Source organism: Strigops habroptila, chromosome 8, assembly GCF_004027225.2.
Source record: "Strigops habroptila isolate Jane chromosome 8, bStrHab1.2.pri, whole genome shotgun sequence".
Lineage (NCBI taxonomy): Eukaryota > Metazoa > Chordata > Aves > Psittaciformes > Psittacidae > Strigops > Strigops habroptila.
In genome coordinates, this window is record NC_044284.2 from 10,663,635 (window position 1) to 10,675,972 (window position 12,338).

The 12,338-nt window shown below is 48.1% G+C and overlaps 2 protein-coding genes across 5 annotated transcripts in view; one reads left to right on the forward strand and one right to left on the reverse strand.

The window, feature by feature from the left end:
* Positions 1-8,600, forward strand: part of MAP3K13 (mitogen-activated protein kinase kinase kinase 13) — a 79,422-nt gene extending 70,822 nt beyond the window's left edge. For all 4 annotated transcript variants that reach the window (XM_030494119.1, XM_030494120.2, XM_030494122.1 and 1 more), the window contains 3 exons: positions 1,244-1,314; positions 3,793-4,090; positions 4,764-8,600. In XM_030494119.1, coding sequence (XP_030349979.1) covers positions 1,244-1,314; positions 3,793-4,090; positions 4,764-4,865 — 471 coding nt within the window. In that variant the 3' untranslated portion in view covers positions 4,866-8,600. The remainder of the gene's footprint in view (positions 1-1,243; positions 1,315-3,792; positions 4,091-4,763) is intronic.
* Positions 8,601-9,140: 540 nt separating this feature from the next.
* Positions 9,141-12,263, reverse strand: TMEM41A (transmembrane protein 41A). The gene is made up of 5 exons (XM_030494131.1): positions 12,084-12,263; positions 11,855-12,008; positions 11,495-11,656; positions 10,697-10,835; positions 9,141-10,368 (listed from the first exon to the last, which is right to left on the reverse strand). Exons 1-5 carry the CDS (start codon positions 12,179-12,181, stop codon positions 10,148-10,150), a joined length of 774 nt encoding a protein of 257 aa, XP_030349991.1. The 5' UTR covers positions 12,182-12,263; the 3' UTR covers positions 9,141-10,147.
* Between the last annotated feature and the right edge of the window lie 75 nt (positions 12,264-12,338).

A 12,338-nucleotide genomic window follows, 5' to 3' on the forward strand; every position in this document is an offset into this window, starting at 1 on the left:
TTTATCTTAAAGAAATCATGCCTATCTGAACTTTGCTTTGTGATCTGGACATACATTTAATGTCAGAAGTACTGTAGGCATATTGGAGCATACTGCTAATAATGAGGGTTGTCAAATGAGGCTTTGATAGGGCCTAGGTGCATTACTTGCAATTTAGTGAGTTTTCGTTTGAGCTGAAACTTAGTCTACTGAATTTTTGTTGTTGAAACAGTCCCAAAATGTTTTCAAGCATTTCTCAAAACAAAGGAAGGGGTAACTGCATTCTTTTGGTGGTGATAAATATCATGTAGCAATTTAATTGAGAACCTGTAGCACTGCTGTGTCTTGGAACAGGAATTCAACATTTGCCATGGTCTTGGGGACATGCCTTTTGCTGCACCTGCCAGAAACTGTCCCCCTTGACTGAAAGGCATGGTTCTTGTGTATTTTGTGAAGATTTTGCAAGAGTTCAAAAGGTGTTACGGCACAGATGTACAGACACAGTTAATTCCTCCTGCTTCCATCCAGGTGGTGGGAGAAGTAGGAACCAGTTCAAAGAGCAGGAAAATTGGGCCTGGGTATAAAACTGAAGGAAAAGGAGGGTGAGCACCAGACTGAGAATGTGGTTTGGGCCCAGAATGAAGGGAGGAGGACCTTGTATTACAACGGGATGGGATGAGATAAGAGGCTGACTCTGAGCGAAGGGTTGGGAGGTTGAATAGGATAGAAGGAGGCTGTAAAAACTGAGAGTGCAGGAGGTGGATTTGGATGAGAAAAGGAGAATAAAGGGCTCTGCTTGCTAAGGTAGAGAATGCAACAAAACTCAAGTTTTCCTAGATGGTGAAACCCACCAGCAAGGCTGTGTCATCCCCCATCCTGCTGTATGATGGGCTCATGTAGAAGAGGGTCAAAGTTGTAAAGCCAAGAGTGCCAGATCACCTCAGTAAACTATGTGTACTAACACATAATAAATTAGTATGGTACTAACTACTTAATTCACCTCTGTAGAAATCCAGAACGTTACGTACTCAGTGCTTGCTGAAGTACTCCAGTGTGTTTCAAAGTCAATCAGTCCAACTTCAGACCACTGGACTTTCTGGTGATAAGATGCCTGAGTCAGTTTTCACTGATATGAAGATTATTTTCTTCTTGTTGCAGGCTGTTTACACCGTGACTTTGTCCTGGAGGATCCAGGGGCAACCACATAGTTGCATGTTTGTTCTTTCACAAAAGTGACACCATTCTTGTCCTTGTTTTCTGCCAGAGTGGCGATGACTCTTCAGAAGAGGAAGAGGGCGAAGTAGACAGTGAAGTGGAGTTTCCTCGTAGACAAAGGTAAAAGGTGAATTCACTCTAATCAGTCTTTGATGGGACAAAACTCAGGAGAAGAACTGTCATAGCAGCTGCACACCAGGATTGAAACTGTGGGAGGTGCTGGCAAAGGAACAGAGTTGCGTTCAGTGCGTCCCGTCCACACTCCGTTGATCTCCCATGTGCACTCAGTTTTCAGCTTGTTCTGAGGTGCTATCTTCAGCACAGCCTTTCTTCTGCGGGCTGTTTATAGCACATCTAGATCACACTTGATAACATTATTCAGCCTATAAAAATAAGCTGCTGCATCTCTTTCATCAGATTCAGACTTCCTGAATGTTGGGACCCTTTGTGGGCTCTTTCAGATGTTGTTTATTAACTGTTGCTGCAGTGGAGCAGACTCCAGCACCTTTGTAGTTGAATTCAAGTAGGATGGAAGAGCTAGGTGACAACATGGGAGATCAAATTTGATGGTGTTGCCTGTAAAATAAGACTTGAAGGATCATTCTTACTGAAGCCTGTGTAATAGTGAACTTTACAGTCCTGTGCTCAGGAAAGAGATCATGGAATTACTGCCATGGCTTTATGAAAGCAGCCGCTTGAAGTGCAGAAGTGATACAGTGGGCAAATAGGTTAAAGCTTGTTAGGAAAAGAGCAGAGAAGAAAATAAAAGCTCGTCTGCTGTTGAATACATTCATAGCACATCTGCAGCTTGAATCCTAAATGCCGTCTTCATTGCCCCAGCTCAAAGACCATGGTAAAACTTGAAAAGGTACTGAGAATGTGTGACGAGAATGGTTAGAGATAGTTTCCATAGAAAAAGAGATGAAGTCCATGAGAAGTATTTGTCTGGCAGGAGGAGAGATGATACCGGAGGTGCATGAAATTGTAATTTATGTGGAGAAAATGGACAAAGAATGATTTCTCTCATGTTAGGGGCACCTAGTGAAGCAAATAGCGGCTTAAAATGAACAAAAGAAAGTGCTTTTTCTATCCAGAACATTTTCAGATGTGGAGCTCTTTGTCAAGGTATGCTGCAGATATCAAAACATAACCAAGTACTAAGTGCTAAATTTATGGAATATAGATCCATCAGTGGCTGTGATGAGCGCACTGTCATGCAGGTTTGATCTTCAGCTGAGAAGTTGGATTTGCTGAATGGTACAAACCAGGAAGATATGCTAGGAGAAAGCAGGCTCTGTCTGCACACCCTGTTCTCGTACTTTCCCCAGATTATGTCTTCCTGCATAGAGTTAGAGACTGAACGCTGAACTAGATGAGTTTTCTCACTCATACAGTCCTTGTGTGATGGTTACTTCTTCTGTGACTTACTAACTTGGAAGACAAATTGCCTTTCCTGAATTCAATGTGATGACCTGTTGTGGGTCTCCTGGCATGATCAACCAACTGATAATTTGTTCCATTACTGTTGAATCCTAGCATGAGGCAATTTCCGCATTCGAGTAACTGAGGGCTTACATTTTGAGTGCACATACCTAAATTCTAGCCTGGCTGTTGGGATCACTGATATTCCCAACTGAATTAGCTTGAAATCTATAGTGCATCCTTGCTTTAGGACAAAGGACTGTTAAAGAAGACTCTGCTCTGATCTCCAGAGCAGATCAGCTAATATGAACATGTAGCAGAACAAGCCCATATAAGAACAGATGAATTTTAAAGATGCAGATATTGAACTACATCATTCAAACCGTGGTAGGTTTCCATAGCTTCAAGATAAGAAAGGCAGCCCAGCACTTTGCAGAGCTCTTGCTGCCAGCCTTGCAGATCAGTTATGACTCAGCTGGAGATGTGTTCTTAGGGTGGGAAGAGGCTATTGGAGAGTTGATGTGAAGCCTTTTCTAGGGGTAGGACCTTGTTTGCTCAAAGACATTTTTGGAAGGATCAAGTCCTTGGCTCAGTGTGGAGAATCAACCAGGCAGTATTGCATGTGCTGTGCCTGAGCACTGTCTTCTAGGTAGAACAGTATTGAGCAGCCTGGGCTGCCTGTTAGAGCAGGGAAGCTCTGAGATGCCAGTTAAAAGCACAGATGCAAAAATCTGCTTTGCATTTCATGCTTCAGAAAGGAAGATGAGAAGTTTGCTGGGGAAACCTGTGTAAGGATGTAGCAGCCACACTGCATTCACTGCACTGCTAACGTTGCCAGGGTTTTGATTGTGATACATGTTCCAAAAGAGAGCTGCCCTTGCTACGTGACAGAAACAGACTTTCTGATGTTTGAACTGTAACACTGCGCTGGCTCATCAGCTCGTTGTAAGTCTGTGCAGTAGGAGGTGTGTGGAAACCTGCCCACTGGAGAAGCTGTAACTTTTCTAGCTGGCAGTGGGCTCCTGGGCACAGGCTCACCCAGGGCTGAGCAAGCACCAGGTGTGGAGTCTGTCAAGGCCAGGTATAACCGTAGCCAAGCACAGCACCCAGGAAATTCTCTGCTGTTAGAGGTACTGTGATACAAGCCAAATCCTGATCTACTCTCCTCGTTTGCAGACCTCACCGCTGCATTAGTAGTTGCCAGTCCTATTCAACCTTCAGCTCGGAGAACTTCTCTGTGTCAGATGGAGAGGAGGGGAACACAAGTGATCACTCGAACAGTCCGGATGAGCTGGCCGCCAAGCTGGAAGATGAGCTGGCTGAGAAGCTGGAGGACATGTTGTCCCAGACTCCAGAGATCCCCATTGAAATCTCTACCCAGTCTGATGGGCTTTCAGACAAAGAGTGTGCAGTGCGGAGAGTCAAGACTCAGATGTCTCTGGGCAAACTTTGTGCAGATGAACACAGCTGTGAGGTGAGTCATAAGTCTAGTTATCGCCTCTTCATTCTATTGAGTAAAACCCCCATTATGTTATGGAGAGGAATCCAAGGGCCAGAAAGTTGGATGACTGCCTAGGAAATGCTGTGGTATATGTACTATAGCAAAGCAACTGCTTAAATACCCAGTCTTTCAACTGGCCAGGTATGAGAAAGTAGCACAAAGCCAGCTCTACATGATTTCCTGGTCAAGATGAGTGTGATGTTGGAAGGCCATCAGATTTGTAATTGCATTAGGTGGGATAAAAAAATAGCATGTAAAGTAGATAATGAAATGGAATGGATATAAACTGTTTGCCTCAAACTTACCCGTCGGCACCTTGCTGATGAAGCTAGGATGATTTTCTTTCTTTTACTGCCTTACAAGTGTTTGGGAGGGGTAGGGCAGAGCCTGCTGTGCCATCTTCTCATAACTCCATGTGTCCTTGGTAGTGTTCTGACCAGATATTTTTCTGCTGTCCCCTTGTTGAGGGCAGACAAGTGACCTTTGTCAGGGTGATTGTGAGCTGTTGTTATCTCCTGTGTGCTGCTAATCTCTCCTTCTCTGCTGCGGGTGACCTTTGCCTGTCTGTTGTGACAGGTTGGGTGGCGTGGTTGATCTGCAGTGCACGAATTTTTCTCAAGTCTCCACCTTTCCTTTTGCTTTGCAGAACCCAGCACAGTTTGGAGAATCAGACTGTGACTCTTCTGAAGGGGAGTGTTCTGATGCCACAGTCAGGACCAATAAGCCCTGCAGCTCTGCTACTTGGTAAAACAGATCTCCCCCAAAGCTTCCTGATACTGGCATTTTGATTTCCCTGAGATTCCACTTCATTCCCCTTCACCACACTTTACAGGAAGAGAAGATGCTTCTCCTTCCCACCCCAGGAGTGATTTGCAATAACCCGAATCTCTGGAAAATGTCCAAATGAAATTAATTCTCTTTGAGCATTTCAATCAAGAATGGCAGGGATGTATTTTATTGAATAATCTAGTTACTGTAACATGGATATTTATTTTTTTGACATTTTAACACTTTTTACTGTAAAGAGTGGATTGTATTTATAGACACACAGACTTGTTGCAAAAAAAATAAGTTCAGAAAGCAAGCACATAACAGAGAAACATCCTGGGAGTCCTGCCTGGACAGCTTTGTGTACAGACGCGGGGGGATTCTCTTGCTGCTTTCACAGGGGACCAGGCCTCGTGGCCCTGAAGATTGGAGAACAGATCAAGAAAACTAAACCACTCAGTCTTATCAAATGAGGAAGCATTAAAAGACCTTACTATAGGGTAACCTGTGAACAAAGCGTATTCAGTATAACCAGCTGGGTCATTTTTAATCAGAAGGTTGGACGTGTTCCTGGAGAAAATTGGTACCAAGGTGCTAACTTCCAGGGTCTTCTGAGTTGATACATCCCCAGGAATGTAATAGTGGGTTTTATTTTAAGGATTTTTAGTTTCTTTTTTTAATCAGCATTTTGTTGTGAGATCCTGCAAATGTATTCTAACCTCGTCCTCTCGAGAATTGGTATAAGAGCACTTCTTAACATCGTCCTTGCTTCACTCTGGCAGTGTCGATCTCCAGTTGAGCAGGGAAACCTCTTTCAGATGCAGTGTGCCATTTCCCAGTTTACTTCCTTCTCTTACCTCCTGTCTGTTTCAGTCAGTCAAAATAATCAATCAAATCAGTGTTGGAAAAGCAAGAACTTGCAAACCGTGGAAAGCACATTCTGCAGAGCCTGAGCACTCTTCTGGGGAGGAAACTGGAGATGCCTGTACTGGACTTGGAGAAGCAGTCTCTCACCTACAACAGCATCAATAACCAGCAGAGAGCTGTGTGTTGAGGGGGAAGACTGGGAATCACTGGCCTAGATTAAGAGCATCAGCCCTGCTCTGTCTCCTTATTCACTGTACATTCTTGAAAGCATTAACAGCTGCCTGCCCTTCATGTCAGGCTTTGTGCAAAACGGGTTGCACAGGGAATCTTGATGGTAGCTGTGGCACAGCTGTGTCTCAGTTGCACCCTGAGGCCTCTGTTTCTCCTTTAAGCTGAAACTCTGCAGGTGAAAGTGAGGATAGTACTGCTATGACAGGCCGAGGCATTGGCAGATGAGAAAAAGTTTGTTTTCTGATAGAACTCATAGTGCCTTCCCTTCAAACACTACTCTTCTAAAACAATATTTAAAGAGAACAAAATGATAGAGCACGATTCCTTCCCCCCACCCTCACCTTTAGCTGATGTCCCCCTGCAAGAGCTTTCACTCTGCCCTTCCTAGCGCGCTGGGTGCTGCTCTGCAGACTGGCACACCAGCCTGAGCTGAACGGCAGGAATGGACCATGGACAGGTACTTCTGTTGCTTTGTTTGTTTACATTTTATGTTAAAATACTGGTTTGAATTTAACTGTGGTAATTTATAGCCTCATGGCAAAGTGAAGGAAAATGTCTTACTTATACAGAGAGCAGTATTGTATGAGTTTAAATTATCCCATATTTTTAAATTTTTGTAGCTGGACTACACACAGATCTTAAGTTATGATGTTATTTTATTATTTATTATCATTTCTGTAGATCAGAAGGTTGGCTTCACCGCTAGCACAATTGTAATCTGTTTGTGTGGTGTTACCTTCTCCCTGGTCGCTGGCGGGGAATGGGAGCAGAGCTGGTCTCAGCAGCTGTCGGTAGTTGCTGCCTCTCGTGATTTCTAAGGATGCTGTTACACCGGTGCAGAGAACCTGTGAAGGCTGCTCTGAGAGGTGGATGCAGTCAGCTCCATGGTACTCCTCGTGGTTAATGCTGCAATGTGCTCACTTTGCTGGTAGAGTTGACAGCTCCTGATCTCATGGGGAATGGTGATCAGGGAGCGAGTGGTTTCTGAACTGATCACAAAATGAACAAGATGCCCTGGCAAGAGCACCCAAAAGGACAAGCAGAGAGGAGGGCAGTTACCCCGGGCAGCAGGTACGAGATTGGGGTGGCCAGCAGTGGATCCACATGGTGGATTACCCGTGTAGGACCAAACAGGTTGCTGGAGAGGGAGTGACCAGCTCATCCCTGCCTGCAGCAGCAATACTCAGCTCTGGGTGGAAGTAGGATGCTGTGGGGAGTGAAGCTCTTTCCTGGCTTGTTTCTTGTTTCCTCACTCTTCTCATCCCTCATTTCTCCCCCCAGATGTTCTCTGTCTCTTCGCCAGTGGCAGAAGGAGGTGGAAGGACAGAGATGGCTTTGCTGTCATGGTGTGAGAGGGATTTTGGTGTGGAAGGGGTGGTGCAGATGGTTACTCAGGAGGCTGGAGGCTGGCGTGCAGGAATTTAACAATGGAGAACTGTGTGCACGTAACATATGCACACAAAGAGACTGAACTATTGCATACAGAGAGATAGAGAACTACCATCAAGTGTCCCCCATAGCAGAGGATGCCAGGCTTTATGCCCCTGGAGAGACTCTGCTGCTCAGATCTGACAGGCTTCTTGAGCTCCAGCAGGCAGGGCTATTCCCAGCCTGTGGGCAGCCCTACAGCCAAAGAAGAGCTGCCTCCAGCTCAGGCCTGTCAGAGTCTCTGTGCAGGATCTTGTCTGCAATGATTCAGTCCCTAACAAAAAGATCCCAGAGGGGTTTTGGTAGCTGTGGTGTGAGATTTTGGGACCCTTCTGGGCCAGGTGTCCCAGGTGTGTGCCGATTCCTCCCCATCCTTGCCTGGGGACACGCTGGTCCATTTTGCAGCCTGGAAGAGCAGAGCTGAACCCTTCAGGTTGTCTGCTGCCACACTTAGCTCTAGTTTCTTTACACGCCTCAGTCATTGCATTGTTGCAGTCCAGTGTCGCTCCTCCTAACTGCTGCCTACTATGCAGTGTCCCTCTGGGACTGCCACTAGGGCATCCCCCCCTTGCCCAAACACATAACCCTGTACCCATGGAGATGTAATCCCAGCTCCTGCCGCACGCATCCCATGCCCTCAGCTGTGTGCAGGCAGGAGTGGCTCAGCAGCCCCCTGCATTCTTGATGTTTTCTGTCAGTTCTGCAGGGGGTTATAGGCATTTTCCTTAGTGAAACCTCCCCAGATCTGCACATAGATGTGATCTCCACATTGCTGTATGGGCATCTCTGCTGCGGTTGCTCACATGTTCTCCCCTAGCAGGGTGTGGGGCTGAGAGGCGTTAGCCTGCTTTCTCCTCGCAGCAATGCCACATTTGCAGGGCAGAAGTAAACCCTGGGTTCCCTTTTCAGCATCCTGACTACCCTGATCCAGTTCTCACGGCTGCTGACAGCTCCTGAACACTAGCCTAGATTTTCTCCCAGAGCTGAATGTTGCGTTCCCCACTGTCGTGTTCTAAGTAACCATTTCACCTTGGCCCTGTCCAGTAGTGTTCATCTCTCTCCTCCCTGCTCTGTGGATTCCTGATACAAACTTGATTTTTTTTGTATTGAACAGTGTACAGTGATGGAAACAAGAATGACTATCAAAGCAAACAATGCATGGAATAAAAAGCCAGTGTACTTCAATGCTTCTCAGGCTCATCTGGTGATCTGGGAATGGTTTCTCGTGTACTTTGGGACAATGTCATGAAGCCTTTTAATAACTAATTGTTACCTTTCTCTGAACACAGCTGAACTGAAACTACCAGGAGCTCCAAGTAGCAGGAAAGTCTTAGTTGGACACATGTAACCTATCAAACACCTAGGTTGTCCCTAAGCATTGGCTTTTGCTCTTGTCAAATGAGTGATTTTTGCAATGTGAACTGGAGGACTGAATCTGCAGCCATGAGTTTTCATCCTGGGAACCTTGCTGTCTCACTCAGTTCCAGCCCTGCTGGTGGGGATGAAGCATTCACTCTGTCATCTTCCTGATGCCATGCTCCCATCTGCCCTCTTCCATGCCAGGAAGTTTACTTTATCCTGTGAGTGGAGAGCAGACTCATGGAGAGTAGAGCAAGGAGATGCAAATACCAAAACCCCAGGAGCAGAATATCTAATAAGATACTCCAGCAATGGGACAAAGCCTACCTGCTTATTTGGAAACCTTCCTAGTTACACATGAAGAAATGTGTAGGTTTTAAAGGTACTGCCAGCCAGGCACATCAATTCTTTTATTTCTTTTTTTCCCCCTTTAGCGTTTGTGGGGAGTAACAGCCACTGACAGAAGCAATCTCCTGAGTTCTGACATATGAGTGATACATACCAGCAGCTCATAGCTGGCCCCAAATCCTGAATGATTTTGCTGCAGGGTACACTTAACATCTGATTGATAGAGTCTTCTACAACTGTACAAGCTCTCCTACAGAAGGTGCAGAAACATGGTTACTTTCTTCTCAGCTTGGTCCTTATATTACCACATCTAACAGCACAGAAGTGCATGGCTTCTCATTTCAGTCCAAAAATGCTAGATAAATATGGGTTTGGGGAGGGCGGGGGGAGGAGGGAGCAGGCCCTGCCTAGAGTTGGGAAACACTGCTGAAAACTAGCTGCTCTTGCAGCTTGACGCAGCCCTATGTGCTGTGTCCTCCCAGGCGTCAAGGGATGAGGCTGGGCAGAAAACCAGCTGTCTGCTGCCACATCAGTCACACCAGTGAGACAAGCTGGGCTTATGGAGCTGGATTTGGAGGGAAGGATGGGAGCCCAAGGGAAGCCTGTGCCTTGGGCTGGTATGGAGACTGCAGTGCTTGGCTCCCCTGTTCAAGAGCCAGGAGAGGAACTAAGGGGTTCTGACTTGTCTTCCTCATGGGATGCTTAATACTCTCCATTTTTTATCCCCATGCCAATACATTTGCAGGGAGTTGTCAATACCCTCAGGCACGCTGGAGACACAGGCCAATTTAAACAAAACAAGGCAAATTAACTGAAGTGTTCACAGAGCCCCTGTATAGTACTCTCCGTGCAGATACATGCACAGTTAAACATTCATTAAAAATAAGAACCTTGCACCTCCTCTTAGACGAGAAGAATGATTAAAAACTGCAATTGTCCTTGGTCCACGCTGGCACAGAGCATGCAGAATATAACCCCCAGGAACCTGAGACCTGGTGTGAGGCCCCAACATCTGGGGCACCTGAGCCATCACGAGCTCTTTTTGCCGTTGAATATCTGAATGTGCTTCTCTTCATCCAGCCTCAAGCGCTTCTTGCTGTACTTCTTGATAAGGGTCCCTGGTATCAGTGCTGCCACAGCCATCGCAAGCAGTTTGAGCAGCGTGTCCCAGGAGAAAATGGCATCCAAAGAGGTGATTTGTGACAGAATGGCTCCTGTCTGGACACAGATGAAATTATATGGTGTAAGACCTGAAAGAATCAGAGCAGAAAAAAGCCTGTTAGCATCACCCCATGTAAAATTACCTCAGATATACCCTTGCCCAAGGCCAGACACAGGAGTCTGTGTTCATAATGGGAAGAACGGGGTGGGATTCAAAACTTTGCTGCATTGGTGTTTGCAAAATGCTCAAGACCTCCAAGTATAAGGGCAGCACGAAGGCAAACAGTTCAATGGGGCAGAGTCCCAGCTCCAACCCTGGTGCTCTGCCTTCCCCAGCCCAGCGTACTGCCCAAGGCTTGGTGATGGGGAGATGAGCAATGTCACACTGCCCCCTCAGACAGTCTCCCCAGGCCTTACCGATGAGGACGGAGAAGAAGAACTGGGACACAGGGATGTTTAAAATGGGAGCGGAGAGATTCAGAAACCAGTTTGGTGTCATGGGGAACAGCCTCAGGAACAACAAGAAGAAAAATAAGCTGCTCCTGTTCTCTTCTACCTGCCAAAAGAAACGCTCCAAGTTATTTCTGCCCTTCAGACAGCAGTAATAACTGAATGGCCATAATACTGGAGTGCACTTTTCTTCTAGGATGCCACAACATTACATCAGTCCAGAACTGATGAAAATCAGCAAATTTATGTATGTATGTATGTGAGCCTAATGGTAAGCCAGCCCCTTCCATTCAAGCAGTGAAAATGGGCTGTAACCTGAATGACATCAAGAAGTGACTGGCAGAACCACCTCCAGCTGTACAACACAGCACAGAATAGGTGGAGACAGTTCTGGACCACAGGGACTTCCCAGTCAGTCCATTATCTTAGTTTTGATCCCTGGCACTATTCAAGGCCAGGATGGACGGGGCTTGGAGCAACCTGCTCTAGTGGAAGGTGTCCCTGCCCGTGGCAGGGGGTTGGAACTTTAAGGTCCCTCCCAACTCAAACCAGTCTGTGATTTTCTTTGGGCCCTGGGATTTTCCATGCACCCCCTTTGCAATCAGGCTTGCTCCCAAGACATCAGCCTGCTCCTAGATTGTGCCAGTGGCCCCTAACTGACCTGATGCATGATCTGTGCACTCTCATTGTTTTACAAAGCCATCCCAAAAGGCAGCCTCACCCAGGGGCCGCTCTGCGTGTGTGCAGAACCAGCCCCGTTCTTACCTTTCCTTGCAGCAGAGCCACTTTATCGGGAAAGTAGTAGACGATGAACTGCTTCCCGAACGCGCGAGAGAGCAGGTAGCAGAAGGTCGCTCCCACAGACGTTAGGGCTGAGCACAGCACCAACCCGGTCCACGGCCCGAACAGCGCTCCAGCCAGGACGTTCTGCCGGAGCACAACACCGACTGAGAGCCCGGCGGGACACACGCGTGTCCCCTCACACCCGCTGCCTTCCGCCCGACAGCCCTGCCTCCTCACCCAGCAAGGCACCGGCCCCGCACCTAGCTCCGCGGGGGGCAAAGGGCCCCTCAGAGGGGTTCGTACCAGCTCCCGCCCTGCGAGCCCCCCACCGCGTTCCCGTACCAAGAGGCTGGAGCCGGGGATGGCGAAGCTCTGCTTGTAGAGGTACGCGGCGCAGAACAGGGCCAGCGCCGCGCCCCAGTGCTGCCGCTCGTAGTCCCGCAGCGCCTCGGCCAACTCCCGCAGCTCCTCCAGGTCCGACGGGAACCGCAGCGGCCTGAAGGGGAAGGATAGGAAGGAAGAGCACGGGGAGCCCCGCGGCGCCGTCCCGCCTCACCCCCGCCGCACCCACCTGCGCTCCTGCCCGGCGCTCAGCCGCGACGACAGCAGCCACAGCCCGGCCGTGGCGGCCGCGAAGACGAGCAGCAGCCCCGCCAGCCGCCGCCACATCCCGCGGTGCGGTGCGGTGCGGTGCGGGCCAACAAGCCGCGGCCGCCGCACCGGGCCCGACACGCCGCGCAGGCGCGGGGCGGAGCGCGGCCGCCCCGAGGGACCCGCCTCCTGCGCGGGTACAAAGGCGGCCCCGCATCCCAAAACCACGCCACGA

Excerpts from the sequence above, each read along its gene's own strand:
- TMEM41A (XM_030494131.1), bottom strand. The coding sequence starts at position 12,181 with ATGTGGCGGCGGCTGGCGGGGCTGCTGCTCGTCTTCGCGGCCGCCACG. Across the intron at positions 12,009-12,083 it reads AGCGCCGGGCAGGAGCGCAG|GCCGCTGCGGTTCCCGTCGG; the intron begins GTGGGTGCGGCG and ends CTTCCCCTTCAG. Across the intron at positions 11,657-11,854 it reads TCCCCGGCTCCAGCCTCTTG|AACGTCCTGGCTGGAGCGCT; the intron begins GTACGGGAACGC and ends GTGCTCCGGCAG.